General features: G+C 43.8%; 2 protein-coding genes across 3 annotated transcripts in view; one reads left to right on the top strand and one right to left on the bottom strand.

Moving 5' to 3' along the window:
* Window positions 1–14,044, bottom strand: part of LOC129124921 (netrin-4-like) — a 45,900-nt gene extending 31,856 nt beyond the window's left edge. The window contains exons 1-2 of one of the 2 annotated variants that reach the window (XM_054640118.2): window positions 12,645–14,044; window positions 6,080–6,621 (exon numbers count right to left, since the gene is read on the bottom strand). In XM_054640118.2, coding sequence (XP_054496093.2) covers window positions 6,080–6,621; window positions 12,645–12,711 — 609 coding nt within the window. In that variant the 5' untranslated portion in view covers window positions 12,712–14,044. The remainder of the gene's footprint in view (window positions 1–6,079; window positions 6,622–12,644) is intronic. The other variant, XM_077184817.1, reaches the window with a different exon arrangement.
* An 872-nt stretch (window positions 14,045–14,916) lies between these two features.
* The window catches only part of UROC1 (urocanate hydratase 1), a 37,101-nt gene continuing 31,926 nt past the window's right edge, over window positions 14,917–20,091 (top strand). The window contains exon 1 of the mRNA XM_054640186.2: window positions 14,917–16,113. Coding sequence (XP_054496161.2) covers window positions 15,766–16,113 — 348 coding nt within the window. The 5' untranslated portion in view covers window positions 14,917–15,765. The remainder of the gene's footprint in view (window positions 16,114–20,091) is intronic.

The following is a 20,091-nucleotide window of genomic DNA, read 5'->3' as shown; positions in this document are numbered from 1 at the left end:
AAACCAGTATGAAATATGGTAGCTTGTTAAAGAAATAATTGTGCTTTTGATTTTTAAAATGTCTTTGATCTGGGTAAACTCAGCTACCACCAAGACAGTGGCATCCTAAATTCCTTCTGTATTCTCCTAATCAGAAAGGATGGATGTGCCTTCAGTTTGCATTTGCTTTGAGGTTATTCCAGTAATCCAGCTGATGTGGCATTTTAATATTAATATTTAGGCACAGCTGCTAATATGATTATGGCATAATTGAAGTCAGGCAAATCTAAGAGCCATGCAGATTTTTTCTCTTCTTCAAACAAATTGTATTCTGTAAGTTCAGGTTATCTGCAGATGTACATCCGTGCAGAAAGGCAAGGGTTGTAGGGAGAAGCAGTACCCTCTATGAGACAGGTAATGTAGTTGGAACACAAAATCTAGATTATTTGACAGAAAACCCTTCAGCTTTCAGTCTGTATATAGGGAATGGACAAAACTCCTTCCTTTCTATGTAGCAGCCCCTTGTGTGGGGATGTGAGAACATTTCCATGCTCCGACAAAATGCAATGTCCTTTTTCATTACAAGGGATGGTGCTTGCTCTGAAATGGCAAAGGGTGGCACAGGAGTTCTGTGGTGCAACAGCCTGGCTGGAAACTGGACTGAGAACAGGGAGACTCATCTCACTGTTTGCTGGATTGTCAGGGAAAGTTAAAACACCCCACCACCATCAGAGTCAGCCCATGTCAACCAAGCTGTGTTCTCATGGGAGAGCATCCATTTCTTGTAAGTGGAGCCATTTATATCTCTAGGTCTTGGCTGAAATCTTACACATGAACAGACTTGGCTAAATGTATAATCTCACCATGACAGTGATGTGTGGACAACTGTAGAGAAAATATTTAAGTATTCTTTTGCCTGGAGTTTGAAAATTACAACAATAAATTACTACATTTCATAGCATTTTAGGCAACAATTTTTTTCACACTTGAAACCTGGATAAAAAAAAAAAAGCAATGGCTGCAACTCCACTAAGGTTTTATAAAAAAAGGTGAGAAGAAAAAATAAGTTGGTATCTGCTGCCCTGTATGTTCAGAAGATGCAGAAGCAATGCTAAAAAACCCCACTGCTGTGTCCTTCTGGTTGATTTATAATGTTCCAAATGTTTCTGAAATGGTTCATTACAAACCAGGTCAGAGTAGGACACTTGGTGCCCTCCTCAAGTTCACTTGCCAGCGATGGGATTGCTGGGCTAGTCTCAGTCAGTTCAAATTCCCTTCAGAGACAAATCCTTGAGCCCCTTAATTCTTCCTCCAGGGAAGCAGGGCCTGGCAGTGCTATCAGCTTGTTTACACTGCTGCTGTTAACTGCTTCCTCTCAACCTGCCTCTGCATTCTGTCTGCTCTGCAGCTCAGGTTAAACAAAATGCTGAGCAGACAGCCCTAGTCATACCAGTCAGGCACTTACCTACACTAGTGACTAATCCCTCCTGGAATCCTTTCCAGCTGGAAGTTGGAATAACCTGAACATCAGGCAACTTTCAGAGGCCAGTCCTGGTGACTGTTGGATAATTGCACTTTCACTGAAGTGCAAGACTTTGAATCAATTCAAACACTAGTCTTTGAATCTCAGCTATTGGGAATTCAACCTTGTGATGTGCTGAGCAGGTTTCTTTCCACTGACCCCACTGCCATATGAGATCAGAACTCTAAGAAGTCACTGCAGCCTCAGTGGTGACCTCTTGAATTATTGATGTTGCCATTTAATGAGGGGTGTGGGGGTGTGTGTGTGCACAGGGAGTACTTCTTTGTTTATCAAAAGGTTTGGCATGAATACAGTAAAAGAGAAGCTTGGGAAACGACAGTGGGAAATGCAGGTCCTTGGAACAGGATCCATGCATCCCACACAGAGCCTTGTCCCTGGCCTGGTTTGGTGCTTGGGTGCAAGTAGTCCCCTGTGCCACAGCTATTGCTCAGGGGGTCCCCATGGAAGGAGAAAGGCAGCAGAGCTTCAGTGGCAGTGCAGAAGAAAAGACAGAGTCCACAGGGCTGACTCTGGCTTCTCCCTGGTGGCTTTTGAGGCAGACAGAACTGCACCCATCACAACCTGTCCTGGTCTGGCATTCACCAAGGGGAGTGTGTTTAGAAGAGTGATTAAATGTCTTTTAGCTACAGAGGGTCCACTCATCTTTGACAAAAGGCACTGCTGGGGACTTCTGTCCCTAAAGAGGTCACCACAGGATACAAAACGGAGAATGAACAGGTCTTCTGTGCAAGGCACACTTAACAGGTTGCCATAGAAACCAGTTCCTTAATTCAGGCATACACAATTCTTCCAGCCCCCAGTGAATTCCAGTAATGGGTTTATTATATCACACTTCATTGGTATCATCTGTCACACAGACACTCACATAAATGAACCAGCCCTTGATTCAGAACTCCCTTCCACTCACTAGACCCAGTAGGGGAAGGGTCTCCTTCTGGGCCTGGTGGTTATGAGCAGGTCAGTGTTCCACCCCACTTTGCATGCTAATGTCTTCCTTTCATGCAAACATCACATTCAATGCAGGAGAACATTTGTTTTCATTTCCTGATATTCCAGTTTATTAAAAACGTGCTCTTAATCTCTCAGATCCTCAAGTGCACGTGCTGTCAGGATGCAGGTTCAAACATTTCAGTCCCTTTTTCCCCTCACATGATGTTTGAACTGCAGCTCACTTTGATGCCTGATGCAATGCTCTGTTAATTTCTCCTTTTGTTTAGGCCAAAGTTTTGATTTATATTAGCTGACCTGGAGGCTCATTTTAGGCTCCATGACTATATAGTACAGTGTTTTTAAGTTAGAAGAACAGATGGATGGACAAGTGGGTACAAAAGGTCTCAATTGATTCATGAGACTCCATGCCAATATTGCCTATAGATGGACTTACAGATGATGAACAGACCTTGAAAATGTGATGTTGGTTTTAGTTCATGAACCAATGATGAGAATCCTAGGATTTCAGATAGATTCTATCTACTAAAGTGCTCTGGATCTGAGCAGGAGTAAGGGATTTAACAAATGCTTGAGTAAAAGAAAATGGAAAAGATGTATTAGAGAGTCATCTTCTTACATTTCTATATGAGGTGTTCCCCAGTGCCTTCTGTCTCAGATGTATCTTATCTGAGATGGAATGGAGATATGTGACCCTGTCAGAGGTGAAAAATAAGGGGCAATCTACCAGAGACAAGGGATATGCCTTAACTTACGTTCTGCTGTGACATTGTCATGTCACTCATCCAAATATCTTTTGCTCCATCCTAGTCTCCTAAAATTTTCTCTTATTTTTTTACAATTTTTTACCTTGCTTTTAGGAAGAAACTCTTTCTGGTCTTGGTGGCCAGAATGTGCTGAATGAGATGTATCTCAGTTTAAAAATGTGTGTAGGTTACTGCAGCTCTAGCACCTTCTCCTTTCATGCCTACATTCCCAGTTCTGGAAGCCAGTTGACCTGAAATCTTGTTTCATGATGTGTCCCAGCATGGGTTTAATTTTTTTTTATTCCTTTTGTGGCCTGTTAAAAAAGGAATTTGTGTCTGTTCTCAGAATGAATAGGACCCAAGAATAACCTGAGTCTCATGTGGTGAAAATGACTTCAAACCCCTCAGTAAAGAAAACTGGCATTTATGTCAGAGCATTAATTAGCACTTAAGTTGGAACAGTTTTGATCATTTCAGACGTGCTGTCAGCTTGTGATGTGAGCCCCTCAGCAATCCAAGGCTTAGCCAGAATCAGTAACTGGGTAGGTCAGAGTGGAGGTGAAAAAGAAGCAGAGAACACTGAAGGAAATCCTGGTGGGGATTCAGTCAGCTGCCTTCAAAGTCACTGGAGTCAGTGCTTGAGGGGATGCCCTGGTGACATTTGTGATATCTTCAAAACAAGGTGTAAAATTGCAGTTCTGAGGTGTGTGGGCAAAGCTCCCCTGAGCCCTGCAGTAAGAGCAGCAGTGTCACTCAGGCAAACCTGATCAGGTATCACTGTGAAGAGCTACACTCTGCCTTCCTTTATTCCAGTCCACAAGAGAATCTGCTGTGTCATACTGCTGACCTGAAAACTTGGTGCTTCTGCACCCTTGCCATAGGGACATTTCTTGGATTGATTAAGAGGTCTCTGTAAAGTCTGTCCAGAGCCTGACAACCCTTTTTGGTTAATGTGCTGTGAAGCACTATTTGTCTTGTCCTCTGTTAAGTTGCCGCACAGATTCCTGTGTGCTGCTCTAAAGCTTCAGCCCTTCTCCCATGGAGGGAGTGACCTCTGCACTGATTCAATTCATGAAAGTATTTGGGATCTGCAAGGGTAACCTGTAAATATAGGATTGCTCTTCTTATTACTATTGTTTCCTGACATCTCTTACCATGCCCTAGATTGATTAAGCACACACAGACTCATTTCAGTGTAGCTGCCACCCAAATTGACAGAATCACTTTGACACTTGACAAAGGCTTGCATTGGATGAATGTTTTATTATTTGATTTTCTGCCATCCACTTCCCAGATTTGTTGTAGCAGCAGCACATGGTCTCAATGATATTCTCCAAGGTTAAGCACAAAAGCCAGCCTAGTGCAGGGGATACTGTACTAGAGAGGGAAGGGTTATTTTGTATTTAAGGCCGAGGCATTTCCCTCAGACTCTGTATTCTGTCCCTAACTCAACCAGAATTGTCCTCTCTTACAAAACCCTTCACCTTCCTGTGCTGCTCTTTTCTCATCTGTGAAATGGCAGCAGAACCCTTGTGTGTGTGCTGAAGATCATTAGCTGGGTTTTGCAAAGTACTTCCAGATTTTTGATTGGAAGGCACACAAGAATGGAAAAATATATTACTTGCTGAGATTCTTACGTGGCAAATTGTAACCTCCCCACAGAAGACATTTGGATGCATTTGACTTGGACATGAAATGAATAATGGTAACTGACCAGCAGAATGACTACTCCAGATGATCTGTTCCAGGTTTCTAATAAGCAGAGATGTTTCTTAGCCTGTTACAGGCAGATGAATTCAATCTCTCCCTACTGCTGTGCCCCTGCCTCAGGTATAGTACCTTGGTTTCTTCTCATGTGCATTTTGAAGTGCACTGCTGAAACACTGGGTTTTCTGAAGCCTATCTGGACCATTCACCTCACAACTAAATTTAATTTGCAGATAAGTCTGAATCTGCTGACCACTTCCAGACACTGAAACCAAAAGGATTGTGACTTTTCTGAGGAAGAAAGAAGGAAGTGAAAGGACATGAAAAGATTCAAGCCTCTGTTGTGATTATAGGAATATCTTATAATCTTGCTTTGTGACTGTCTTCTCTGTAAAATGATGCCAATGATGTTTATGGTCTTTCCCATCCGAACTGTTTCAAGATTGTTGAATGAAAAGGTTCTAATCAGTAGTCATGGTCTTGTCAGAGGAACTTATCAGAACAACTGTACATTTATTTAAGAAACCCTCTTTGTGTATGATTAAAACCAAATCAGAGTATTCATACCAAGGGAGGGCTTTTCCCACCATTGAACAGAGAATCCTGGCTGCTGACTCCCACCTCTGCTTCCAAGCAGTTTTATTTCTGCAGCCTATGGCTTGATACAATCAGCCATAGTCACCACCAGCAAGAAAAGTGAAAGCAAGAAAACATTGACCTTGGAGGAATGATGTATTTAAAAGTTAGCCAATCATCTAAGATTGTTTTATATGGAGAAGAAAAAGAAGGATCATGCAGTTCATGTCATCCTAAAGTGAAAATGGTTTGGATAAATCAGACTCTACAGATCTGTGTTTTCCTACATCGACTTTGCTAGAATTCTAGTTCAGTTTTGGGCATCTGCAGTGTAAAATCAGGCAATGTTCATATTATCCTGTGAGCTCTCATAAAAGAAATTTTCTAAAGCATTTCTATCATTGATGTATATATAATTTCTCTTCTTCTTCCCCTTTATTTGCTTAGCACAAAGCCTTTAGGGATGGGATACCTTTCTTAATTTATATGCACAGTATCTCTTTGAGATACACTCTCTGGTTTTCTGACAGTCTTGAGCTGTTTGACATTAAACTTAGTCCAAACCTCAATTATTGCTTACCTCCCCTCTGGTGCAGGGCACTGCATCTGAATACCTGGAAGTGCACATGGAGCCTTCCTCAATGAGATCATCCTGGAGCCCAAAAGTAGCTGTGCAGTTGACAGAGAAATACTTGTAGGGCCTCCAAGTCTGCCCATAATCCTGGGATCTTTCCAACACCATGGCAGCTGGGCGAGGTGACTTGAACACAGCAATGACATGGGTCAGGTAGAACTCTGTTTCAAAGTCCAGTCTGATTTCTTCTCTGTGTACCCCTTGGGCAGACTGCCACCAGGAGATGGGGTTTGCAAAGAAATCATCTGTCATGTCAGCAGGGAGGTGGGAGTTATCGGGCTGGTTGATGTTGCACTTGGCACAGCGCGGCTGCCCACAGCCAGGGGAGACGTGGTGGAGGAGGTTCTGCTCTGGGTAGAAGCAGAAGAGCTCTGTGCTGTTCTGGCCACACGTGGTGCTGGTCACTGGTGTCCTTCCTGTGGCCAGGTTCCCCACGGGAGGGTTGCAGGCACGGCCGCTGCAACGGGAGGCTCGTGGCCTCGTGGAATCTGAAGGGAAAGGAGACACAAGCAGAATTTCTCAGTTCTCACTGTGTAACCCAGGTGACAACACAAACCCCCTCAATATGGGGACTGACATTTAAGGGGACACCTTTGAGGGAGAGCTGCTTCATCTTTTCACACCAGTTTTGGGACAGTGTCTCAATAAATCTAGTCCTTGTGTTTGGTGCCTAACTCAGAAACTGACCTTTAGAAAAACTTGTGCTTATGGTGCTTAACTCTGATTTCTGTTGAAAATGCAATTGTGCCAGTCTATTGAATTTTATGGTTAACCAGAGAAATCTTGTGGTTTTTACTTTCACTCTAGTAAAACTCCATATTGAAGGAGTGAATCTATTCAATGCCTTTATTTTCATGGCAATCAGAGGGCAAAGTCAAACTGGACCAGACACTGTCGATACATTAAGAAAAGGGATGATTCCTGCCTAACATTACAGACACTAATTACACATATGAACACATAAAGGAAGCCTGTATTTCTATGTTGAGTAGCTGAGTCCCTACTTTGTAGCAAAGCCGAAAATCAAGCGTGTCTTTTGTTTAAATACCTTGACATGGAGGTAGGTGATTACATTCTATTTGCAAGTTTGCAAATACTGATACGTTTTTGGTATCTTCAATGTATATATTTACTTATTTCTAAATTAGGAAATTGTAGGGATAACTACAAAATCTTAATGTTATTTGAAAATCAGTAGTGTCCTGTGAACTGGAATTAAAGGTCATTCCAAAACTTATTACTGCACTGGAGAAATCTGCATTTCCAATGACATAAAATGCTCTCTTTGCAACTTAACACTCTAGAGGAGTTAAAGACTGACCTTGCAAGGTCATAAATCTAATCCAAGAGGTCACAAGTCAGATGATTGGATTTAGGTCCTGCAGGAAATGACCCTTCCAATGATACATTGGATGGCTGTAAACCCTGGGTAATCCAGGAGCAGTTCAAAGGTCAGCTATAAGTTCAACATTCTAGGTCAAATTTTAAAATCCCTACTCCATTTATATTCAGCTTTTCCTTAGGTAAAATTAGTTTAAATATCAAGTCAGGTCAAAGAAAGGGGTCTCCAAGTCAGCCTTATGAAAGTACTCAGATTGTAAATGTTGTTGAATGAGATGGACATTCCTCTTTCCAAAAGGAAAATTTAAAGTGAAAAAATGCATTCAGCTTGCACGGTTTTGCTTCTGAGTTGATTCTGTCCTTAGTTCCTCAGTGACATCTCTGCACAGGCCAGGAAAAAAAGGTCAGACTTGAACACTGTTTTAGAAAACACCTCATGCATTTTGCATTGCTTGGTTAGGATGCAAAATAGTTATTGCATGTCCACTGAATCCTTTTGACCAATGGTTTGTACCATTTTAGCTTACATACAGTGTAAGGTAGTCTAAAACTTCAGATAGCAAGGAAGGAGATCATCCACAAATGCTCTTGTCTGCTCTTAGAAACAGGTGGAAGCCTGTTTTCCAAGGTAATTTGAAGTGTGTTGGCTGGCAATGATTTTCTTTTAGTATTGCAATGATGTCAGTCCCAGGAGCCTGGCAGAGCTCAGAGGGCAGCAGTGCCTGAATTACAAGAGCACATAACAGTCCTCAGACCAAGGGAATGGAAGAGTCCCTCCCCAGTCCCACCACCACTCCCTGTGCCAGCACAGATGTGAGGAGCTGCAGACCCATCTGGAGAGGAATGAAATGGGGATTTTTGGCTCTGTTGGTTCTGTTTTGTGCTCCCCACCTTCGGCTGAGCAGGTGATTCTCAGCACCACCAGAAGTAAGCAAAGATAGAATGAGCTACAAGTGCACACCTCAAGAGTGTCTTTGCAGGTGGCATTTAGCTTCCTGTCCAAACTGCTTGGTAAAAACTGCTGGAAATAAGGAAAGCAATTTCTGTATTGAAAGCAGATTCAGTATTAACTGATTTTGCCCAGTGCTGCACAAAGGTGTCATCTTTGCCTCCAGAGAATTTTAGTGGGACTGGTCTCACAACTGAGCTTTGAGCAGGCGTTAGTTCTGACTTAGAGTCAGGTTACTTAGTTTTGATTAATAATGTATCCGTGTTACAAATGTTACTGGATTATAGATGATTATGTATAAATATACCATGTAATTAAAAGAAAGTCCATCTCTATTGATGGATGACACCACTAAAGCTTTCATAGAAGAAATGGGATGCTGGAGTTCTAAATTAAGGAAGTTGCATAAGGGGGAGCTTTGCAGACAAGAATGTGAGAAAACAGAAAAGGAAAGATTTTCTAAAGGGAATGGCTGCTTTTTGTATTTCCCATAAATGGACTATTAGCTTTGTATTGAATTTTTAGCTGGTTTTTTCTGAGCCTTGAAAAGAAAGAAGGGTGTATTTTCTCCTGAACAGCAGTCACAAGAAGGTTTATCTGCTCTGCCTGCTAATGCAGCAACATCAATAAACAGTTCCTGTCTGAACTGCTGTGTCATTAGGAAAATGGGAGAAGAACAAAGTGCAAATTAGCAGAAGGGAGTTTGAGAGAAGGAGAGAGATTGGAAAACAAAATCTGCAGTCGATTAAAAGCTTTGTATTTAAAGAAATCAATTGGCAGAACATTGTTTGGCCACAAGGATAGGGCAGCCCGTCCATCACTCACTGGTTCTGTGGAAACAACATGAAATGTTGAGCCTGGACAGCAAGGGGAGACTGCTGCAGGAGAGAAACAGCAGCCAGGCAAACACACAACTTACCCCAACTGCCAGGAGGATTCACTGAATAATTCATAGAGAATTAAACAGTTTGATTACGCATGGGCACTGCATGTTATTATGAGGTTGATTAGCTTTTACTCCATGGAGGGTGGCTTGGCTCCATGAATGGTATGATTAATTTATTTGTTTGTTTTCTGGTCCCTCAGAGCTGTGCCACAAAGTGCAGGTCAATGGCACATGCCCAGCACGTGTTGTAACAATGGTGTTATCTGATGATTAGGGAATCATACAGTTCAGGGGAGGTCATACTATTGATATTCCTGGGACACCATTTCAAACAGAGACCTCTTACTTCACAGCCTTGTAATGCACTAAAACATTGTAGACATTAACTAAAACCAGATTCAATTATTTTTTTCTTCATTTCTTTTTCACCCTCCATTGGATACTCAACAGAAGAAAGGTCATATTGCAATTCATCCAAAACCTGCTGACATGTCTGGAAAGATGCCTAATATTTTCTGAGTGACTTGAATTAGAATTTTTATTTCTTTTCCATATGCAGATTTATGATTTTGTGTGTTCAAATCTCCTGCAGTGAGTCAGGGCAGTAAATTTCACATATCTCAGAAAGAGCAAAACTTTTGGGCATCTTCTGCTGTGTGTTTAATGAAACAATTTCAACATGTATGTCCAACCTGGATTTCACTTGTTATATATCTGTTCAACTTTATAAATGTTATTCTAAATCTAACCACCCTGGGGACTTAAGTTGCTCAAGTTTTTCTTAGTCAGACCTAGAATTTTGCCCTTTAACACTGGTTTCAACAGCTGTTCAACTCTTGGTTTGTCCGGGGCCAACATGCACTAAGTTTGGCAGGTCTTCATCCCCTTAGGAGAAGCCTGGTGTATTTCTGCACTAAAATAGTTCTGATAACTGGAGCTAATGAGCCTGGTGTCAAAATCCCTCTGAGGTGAAATGCAGAATGTGAATTTCAGTGTGTGAATGTGAAACCAAGCTGCCTCCATGACTTGAGGCATGGAGAGAAGAACAAGATCCCAGGCTGGGATCTGCCTGTCCCCATCCTTCCTGGAGCAGCAGTGGGCTCCAGCACCTGCAGCTTCACTGGCAGATGAGCTCAATAATCTCAGACAGATGAAACCAAGCCCTGCTAATAACCAGGTCCTGCAGCTGATTTTAAGCTTGATGGTAGAAGAGGCCATTTTTGGCCACATCACACCTTCTTTCCAAGGGCTCCCACTGGGATGAGACCTGGCCCAGGTGCTGCTCCCCAGGGCACTGCTCACATGGGGAGGGCTGGGGCTGAAGCCAGAGCCCAAGCTGTGGTCAGTTCCACTAAGTGTCCCTAATGCAGGAATTTCAGATCTCTGCAGAGGTGATTGGAGGGGAATAATGCCCCCCACCTACATCAGACAAGGGGAAGGATTGTCCAAGTGTCACATCTTGTGGTATAAACCCAAGCTGACTGCTCCAGCCTGATAAGCAAGGTGCTTGGTTTTTTGTTTGGGTGTTTTTTCCCCATTATGTTTAAAGGTCTAAGGAGTCAATGTTGACAACCCAGACTGTCTTTTCTGCACAGAGGCAGCAGAAGGGAAATACTGGATTGCCCACAAGTATCATGTGCCTTGTACTCCCCATAGGCTAATGAAATATGCCAAAACCATACTTCTCAAGAATGTCTCAGCACTAAATAAATAATCAAAAATTAACAGGCAACCTTTGTGCTTTGACAGGCTGACAGTTTGTGCAACCTTTTATTCAAACACCAAATACTCATTTAAGAGGACATCGAATCCTTAGCAGCATCACCTTCAATATCCAATTATTTTGCTGCTATCCACTATGTCCTATGCTATTATTTTCTGTGAGTTTATTTCCAAACGGAACACACCCCCTCCCTGCAAATTCACTTTCTAAGCAGCCAGCTGGAAGCTGCGCTTCCTTGAAGATTCATTTTCTCTTAGTGAATTGGATGCAGAACAGATTTAGGCTAGTTTGTAACAGGCTGCCTTCTGCAACAGTGTCAGCAGCTTCACAAGAGATCTCTGCAACCTTTCTGTGCTGCATGTCACCATATGGATCCTGGAGGGAGCCTACATCCGAGCCTGGGGAGCCAGGGAATGCCCAAAATAAGAGAATTAAGGCACAGGTACTCCCTCCCCTCATTCCTGTCACGCTGTGACAGCCCCTTCCCCAAATGAGTTACTGGGTCATACAGCAGGATGGTAAATTCATGAGCTGTTCAGTTATTAAGAAAATAACCCTTGCTCTTATGGAAATGTGCTGTCTGTTATCAGAGGGGTTCTGGCTAGGGAATCATCTGAGCTGAATCCACTGGAACTGGCAGGACGGCTGAGCCCTTTCAAACCTCTGCATGGGGAGTGTTGTTCCTGTCCCAACACTCTGAGCACACAGGTGAAATTTAAACCATTGAAGTGCTTTCCTGTACAGGAAGAGAAATTCCAAGACAGTATCTCAATGGAAAAGTCACCAAGGATGAACTGGTTTTTCATCAGTAATTGTTTCTATTTTTTCTGACCTGATTCCTGTAATTAATCCTTTTTGAACTTAAATATATATTAAACCACAACAGAAAGGACAAAAATCCAATGCTTTGCTTCCTTTCCTTTAAGGAATTTGTCTTCATCATAATCCAGGTATTTTTAGAACCCCATGTAAATACCATTACAGCTGCATCATTCCTATATATGTTTATTTGTACACCCACATGTATACACACAACGAATCAGTTTCTCTTTCTATTTTAATCTATTTTTCTCTAATGCAAATTTAATCCTGTCCTCTGCATGTTAAGATTTCCTAAACAGTATTCAGTTAAGATTTCCTAAACAGTATCTCTGATTTTTAATTATGCAATATTAAGTTAACAGAGAATAATTCAGATTCCTACACTGATGCTTTCCAAGGATGTTGTCATTTCACTCTTGTCCTGCCTAGGAAGGCAGTGTTTCATCCTCAAAACAAACAACCAGCATATCTCACTCCATCTATCTCTTTCTTTCTCTCTTATTTTTCTTTTGTTTTCAAAAATGACACACTGCTCTCTTTTAAGGGTGCATGAACCTGTACATCCTATGATAAGTCTTTGGAAGGACACTGACCTATAAAGCTGGGTATTGCAGGGAATAAGAGGCATTTGTATATATTGACTAACACAGATTCCTTGTAAAAATCAATCTAAAATAAAGATGTTGACACAATTTATTTTTCACAAACAGACCTGATTTCTATCCCTTTTCCCCTTGCTAAATTTAGGATAAATTGTTTCAGAATGGCAATATTGATTTATTTTGCTTACCTGCTTCTCCATGTCCAGAAATAAAATATTCCAAGAACACAATCAGCATGATGCCTTTATGCTGCATGGCTGTCAGTAAAATATTTGTCCTCAGTGAAACAAAAAAAGACCTGCAGTAATCTACAGGTTTGGTGCTTGCATGGCTTTTCTGTGTTTTCTTTCTTTCTGCTCACCTTCCTCTCAGTGTAGGGGTCAAGGCTGCTGTCTCATTCTCCTTCTTCTCGTTTGGGTCCAGAGGTGGTTTGATTTTTTTTTTTTTTTCAAGGCTCAGATGCCTTCTGGGTGTCACCCATACATTGCTTCCAATAAATAAATAAATAAGTAGCGAGGTGTTTCGGCGCCTTCACCCCTGTCCATGCAGCGGGCAGGGGACGCTCACATCTCTGACGCAGCCCCTGGGATGCACCATCGGGGGCTGATGCGAGGCGCGGAGCTCTGCTCGCTGCGCTCCTTGGCAGGAGCTCCCTCGGATGCTATTTCGAAACTTTCATTTCTGCTCCTCGCTTTCGGCGCAGTTTCGGCTCGGCTGTGCCCGGCTTGGCCCTGGCAGCCCTGCCTGGCCCGTCGCACGTCCCGGGGGCGGCGAGGGGGTGCGGGCAGCCCGGACCCCGCTTTGTTAGCAGCTGCCCCCCGGTGCCTTCTCTGCCTCCGCTCCCTGCAGCGTGGGGTCATAAGAAGAGTTGGCTTTGGTCCCTGAGAGATGATGAGAAGCAAGTGCTTTCTTGGCTCTTCTCTCTTTTTATTTTGGTTTGTTTTATTTTGTTTTATTTCCCTCCTCCCTCCGCTGTCACGGAAGCCGCTTCTCCCCCACCTCCGAGGGATTTGCTTCACACAGTGAGCGCCAGGGGAGTGGAAAACAAGCGCAGCGCCAGCTCTGCGGGGCCGGTGCCCGGGCAGCCCCCGGGGAGCGCTGCTGGAGCGGCCCGGGCAGGGACCGGGCGGGCCGGGGATGGAGCTGCGGGGCCAGCGTCACACCGGAGCGGGGAAAGGGAGAGAGGGCTGCGGAATCCTTCCTCGCTCTGCCACAGCAGGGCTCAGGGAGGGGAGTCCTGCCCTTCCCAGGGCGGGTTAGTTATCGGCAAGTTTTGTCTCTGCTCCCTTCAGCCTCTGTCTAGCACATCTCTCCGTCCTAACCGGGCACTTCTGCTCAGTTCTCCTCCTCTCTGGTCCTGTCTGGCTGTAAAGGGGATTATTAAAACATGTGATCTTTTTCCTGGGCTTTATATGTGCTGATTTTTTTTTTTTTTTTCTGCCTTAATTTAATTTTTTTTAAGGTCGGTTCCGCACCTCCTCTGGGCTGGGCTGGTCCTGGCTGGGCTCAGCCGCGGGCGTTGTTTTCCAGGCGCATCCTCTCCTCCCGCAGCCGGGCCGTGCGTGCGTGTCCCGGTGCGTGTCCGTGTGTGCGCGCAGCGGGGGCGCGCCCGCGTCCGTCTGTCCCTGCAGCACCCTCTGCCAGCCCGGCCGGCACATGGCAGCTGCCCCGGCACCCCGGGCACTGCGGATCGCCCCGGGGTCCCTGCACGGGCCGGGCAGCGAGGGGATGGCGGCTGCCCGGAGCTGGGGCGGCGCTGGCAGAATCCCGGAACCGGGAGCGGTGACTCTGGCACGCAGAGACACTCCCGTGAGACACCCCCCTTCATCAGGGGGTGAAAGTGCCCAGCCCGAGAAAACATCCTCATTCAGGGTGTTTGTGAGTTCCCCACATTTTCGTTCTCTCCTTCTTCACCAGTCTAACACCATTAACTTCTGCTGGTGTCATGGGAGAAGCAGGTCTGATGGGAGTGCAAATGCAGACAGGGTTATTCTTGTGCCCCCTGTGCGTGCAGGATCAGACCTTGAAGGGATTTGAAGAATGTAGGTTGAACAAAGAAGAATAAGGAAAGATTTATATCCCTTTGGGGTGGGAATGTTTATGTAAGGCAGGGTTATCTGGCTAGATTTTGGGGTAGAATTTTCTGACTTTAACCTTCCTTTTAAATTTTTTTGGTATGTTTTTAATATGAAATTTTTTGTATGTTTTTAATATAAAACTCAACAAAAAACTTTAAAATATAGAGGTTTTTCTGTCTCTTTTTCACCTTTGCCTTTTGTTAAGCAGCTAAAATACTGCATAATTACAAAACAAAATTCTCCTGCTGTAAATGACATTATCCTTCAGAGGGTCTGAGTCTGCTGTGTGCTCAGCTCCCCTGGGATGCTCCGAGTTCTTTCAACTTGAGCATCTTCACTGGGAGCTGGGGATGTGCAGGATATCCTAGAGCTAAAGCAGATCTGACATTAATGAGAGGCTGTCATTTAATAATTGTGCTTTGTTGTCACTGCTTGTTGATTGCTGCCTTTGTGGGGAAATGCTGCATTTTTTCATTTGCAGGTTTTAAGCTCATTTCTAACTGAAATGCTTTGCCCAGTTAATTTCACCAGGCTTAAAATGTGGCACTTGTAGTTCAGTGGATGTAATAAAGGTCAAGAAGCTTCTGTATATTTCAACAACAAGCCAGAATGGAGAGCAAAGTTCACGTTGCACTGTTAAGTGGAAAAAGTTAAGTACATTCATTTACCTGTGATGCCTGGATGGCAGTACAAGACTTTCTAGCTGTTGTTGACTGTAGGGTATAAAAGTGACATAGGATTGAAAGCCTTCATTATTCCTCCCAATTATTGCCTGTCTTGAGAAATCCACTTCCAGTGCTAATGAGTACATTTCCAGTTCAATGCAATGAAAATGCATTCATGCCTGTGAGCTGAGAGGAGCTAACACCTAAGGGGGAAATTTTGCTGTTATGATGACCACTGCTGCTGTCTAGAAGATGAATTGGTGAGATCTGAGGAAATGCCCACACCCAGGGGTGTCAAACAGAGAGTGCCCATCTTAACTGAGCAGTTAATCCTTAAATTTCATTACTTCCTAAACTATAGCAACATAAATGAAACAATTCTTGATGTCTCAGTCAATATTCCTGCTCCAGACCACAACTCTCACGTGAACATTGGGGGAATCAGGTTATTTGGAAGGTGACTGAATTTCCTCTGATGCCTGAGCACGGCACCAGTTGACAAAGCACCCAGAGAATAATCAAGCTGTGAATCATTCATTTTGGGGGAGGAGGGAAGAGCCAATGGCATGGCACAGAGCAGGGAGGTGTGTCACCTGTGCCACCTGCCCTCTCAGCCTGACAGCCCTGGTTGCCAAAGCCAGAGGACACTCTGTCCTCCTGGAGATCCCCCTGGAGTGGTGGCACATTTGAATCGTGCAGCATCTTCATTTCCTGCACCTCTTCCTTGTACCTTTCCTCATACCTCTCCAGTTTGCCTTGCCTTTCCTCCTCCTATTTCCTCAGCAGCTATGACCAGCCTGAAGGAAATCTGTCGTGGCCTCCCTCTAAACCCCCTGCCTGAAAACAAAGGTCGGAGAAAAGGAATACCCCATGCACCCGTGAGAACACCCAGTCTCTCTGCCCAGGAGAAAAAGGTAACATGGGCTTTCACAGGGCCTCATTTCTCTTCCTTTCACATAAAGGCAGCTTGGGGCAGCAAATTGCCTCAAATGCTTTTCTGAATGGGAAGCTAACTTTGTGTCAAATGTATTTCCTTGGTGTTATAATTCACTGTGTAATGGGACAAAGGGCTGGAAGCCCTTCTGCTCGCTTCCTTTCTTCCTCCTCCAGAATAATGGGGTTGATAGGAGGGAGATTTTCTGCACAGCACCTTCCATGACTTTAAATGGCTAAACAAGAAGCATTAGACTTCAATGCTATCAATCCAGCATTGTTTCTCAGAGGTGAAATTCAGAATGCTGTTGCAAAACCATTGCATGTGTATGTCAGTGAAAGCTAACCCCTCCAATACATTAAACATCAAAGGTGATGAATCAGCATCATGGTAGCAGCTACACATCTGTATATTTGCATAAAAAACCCCAAAGATGATTTATTTTATACAGAAGTCTGAGCATGAGTTTCAGGTGAGTTTGTAGGGAGTTAATGATTTGTCTTTAGTTGCGTAATTATTTTCCTGTCTCTTTTTGTTTAAATAGTCTTCATACACACCAAAGTAATCGTTGCATTATTTCATGTTCAAGACTAAAAAAATCAGCAGCAGAAAATAATGGTCAATGGGTGGAGATGCTTAGGAATTTGTGTGGGAGAGGACAAGGTGGGTTCCTTAGCTTGGAAGCCTGTGCTTCATCACGTGTACCATCACTTACACTGAGACATTCTGCTCAGAGCACAGAGGTTCCTTCCCCAATAACAACTTGCACACAACTTCCTTGCCTTCGTGGGAGTTCCCCACTGGCATCAGCAGTCAAATTCTTTCAAAGTCACTTCCACAAACAGAGGAGAGTCTAGTCAAAGGGTGGAAAGAGGAACAGCTGTGAGATATCCAAAGAGGATTTACTTCAATGTCAGGAGCATTCATGGCTGAGGCATCCTGCCTGTGCCTGGGACAGCTCAGACCCATGGAAATGTGGTTACTAAGTGTGCAGAAGGGCTGTGGTGATGGCTGTGAAGATAAAGGAGTGGGGAGTGAGTCTCACTGCATGTCAGAACATTGCCAATCATCTCTGTTTTATTCCTTGCCTTTCCTAAATCCCTTTCCCCAGAAGTCTGATGTAGGGAGTCCCAATTTCAGGAGATGGTGTCTCTGAAGAAGATGCCAAACCTTGCTCTCTAACCTGTGGAGGGGAAGGCAATGGCAAGGTCTTCCCTCCCTATATAGAAACTGGAATGGTTTCCTGCCTCCTTTAAGGTTTGGAGCAGTTGACTGATTTTCTGTCCCCAGCTGACTGTGTAACATCCCTCTCTCCATTTTACCTACTGCACATGATGAGAGGTCATGCTAGTTGGGTATTTCATTAGACTATTAGAGGTTTCAAGGCTTTCTTTATGATTTACTTTATGGTTAATCCTCCACCTTAAACTCTTAAGAGAATTAGAGGCTCAGTTGGTATTTTTTTCATATCGGAAAAGTCAAATCTCTTTTTTTAAGAAGTGCTCCATGCTTAGAAAAGCATCTAGATGGAAGATTGTCTGTCTATAAGGTTTTTTTAAGTCATCTTGAGACAGGCTTCCAGATGTTGTTGACAGTGTGTAATGCTGAACATATTATAAGACTTATCTTTATATATGGCTTCATGTTCACTTTCTAATTGAAATATTCAGGGGAAGCTTTGACAGAAGTGAAGTTAATAATGCTCTGGTGATTTCCTCTGGATTTCTTCATCTTTTCATATGCCTTCATTCCAGTTTTAGTTCTTGTAACAATAATAAACCTTACCACTGCCAATGTTTTATTTTCTTGGGCCTCATTTTGTGGTTATAACAGAAATCCTGCAAGTGAGATTTATAAAGAACTGTGTGTTTTGGGACTTGCTGAAGAAGTATCTAATTCTTCCTATCATACCAGCTTTAATCTTGGATAAATTGAGCCATATCTCAGAACTGATTCTGATTATATGTTTCCTGAATTCTCTTCCTTCAGCATTCTTTGCCTGAGGCCTGAAACAGCCACATCCTCTCTCATTCCCTCCCTCCACAGCTCAGGAAACCCTAGCTTTCTGTTTCTCAGCATCTGTATCTTAATGTAAATATGCCTCAAAGAAACAACCCTTAAAATCTAGGTGTGGTGTGTGCTTTGCAGAACAAGGGTGTTGCATGCTTTGTACTCACTGACATTCCAATAAAGCTGGGGCAGCTTGGGAACAATGGGCACTTCTCTGTGTTGCTCAGGATCAGGAAAAATGGGATGGCTTTGTCCAGACAGGAATTCCCTTACAGATCTTAGAGCCTAGTCATGCTACAGTCCCCCTGCTAATCCCCCAGCAGGATCCTCTCTGCCCTGATTGCAATATTCTGTGTTTCTGGGGCAGCACTGAGGTCAGGAATTGATGACCCTGATGAGCCTTTCCTGAGGTCTCCTCCCACACCCTCTGCCCATAGGCTCAGGGGCTCCATTTAGGCTGAGGGCTGGGGGTTAGTTTTAGCTCTGCTGCAGATGTTTTTGGTTCTGCTCAGGGTGTTCCTGTACTCAGCCATGGCCCTCCTGGGTCTGCTCTCTGTCCTGTGGCTGACATCCCACTCTGAACCTCTCTGGGACTCTCTGTGCTCCATCTCTCCATGGCAGCATCACCAGACCTGGTCCTCACTTGCATTTCCAGTTTGGTCCTGCAGGTCAGCCTGGTCCTGCCTGGTGGCCAGAAGTGCTGGTGGGCCCTGGCTGCCATCCCTGGGCTGCTCTGCTCCTCCCTCAGGTGCCACAAGGTGGGTGAGCTGCCTGCCCTGGCTCTGCTTGGCTCCCAGTCCCTGGGAGCAGCTGGGGCCTCCTGCTTGGGCACATCTTGGGATGAGGAGCTGGAAACCAGAGCCTGAGAACTCATTCAGCACCTGAAGCTGTTCTTCAGCCTTCTGGTGGAGAAATGGAGTGTTTGACCTCTATGATTTCTTTGCACATCCAGAACTGAGGCTGCTTCAGTGAGTTTATCTGTGGTTTGGGCAGGCTGAGGCATTAGCTCCTCTTTTGGGACATCTGGGGGATAAAGAACTTGGTTAAACTTTCACACCCATTTATTGCAATGACTTGTAAGAAATATCCATGTTTACTTCCCAGCTGAGCTGATTGAAACTGGGACCTATCAGGCAGAGTAATAAAGGAAACAATCTTAGTTGCTGCTTAGAGAATAGTGCCACCAGAGATCCTGGGTCTGGATGTCAGCAGGCAGGAGATTGCAGGTGGGAGGGAAGCACCATCCCCACTGGAAAAGGGGCAGAACTAAGAATGAAATTGTGGGGTTAAACCAGTCACTTCCTCTCCTTGTGCTTCCCTTTCCCTCAGTAAGCAGGGACTGCAACCCTGAATGCTGGAGTGTCTCAAGGGTCTTAAATTGGAAGTCCTGATGATCCATTTCAGAAAATAGAAATGAATGACATTCCTTCTGAAGAGGCTTCCTTCTGGCTCTTCAACAAACACCAATTAACAAACAGGCTGGTTTACTTGATTTCTCAAGAGAATACCCCAGCAAAGAAATTTACAGCTGATTGATTGGATTACATGGGCTGTCTTGATTATATTTTAGCATTGAGAGGTCTAAATCTTGATTAAATAGCAGTAGAATCCTGTTATAATTTAAAAATTCTAGGGAGTATATAAAAAAACCCACCCTAATAGTGATTATAGCTTAAACACAAGAACAGAATGTTAAATCCAGCTGGCAGATTTAAGAGGAAGACTTCATTTGCTTACATTGCACAGAGTTGAATTAAATCAGTAACTCAGCAAATTCAGAGCAGATAATTTTTTAAAATGGCCTATGAAACTCAGGATTATAACTGCAAATAATATTTTTGACACCAGTGAACTCTGGACCTGCTTTTTCAGAGGTACTGAGTGTGTGCAGCTTAAGCTTCTGTCAATAGAAGTTATGAAAAGGAAGAACACCTAAATAGCAAATGCA

This window comes from Agelaius phoeniceus, chromosome 11, assembly GCF_051311805.1.
Source record: "Agelaius phoeniceus isolate bAgePho1 chromosome 11, bAgePho1.hap1, whole genome shotgun sequence".
In the NCBI taxonomy this organism is placed as follows: Eukaryota; Metazoa; Chordata; class Aves; order Passeriformes; family Icteridae; genus Agelaius; species Agelaius phoeniceus.
This window is presented reverse-complemented; position numbering and strand designations above follow the sequence as displayed.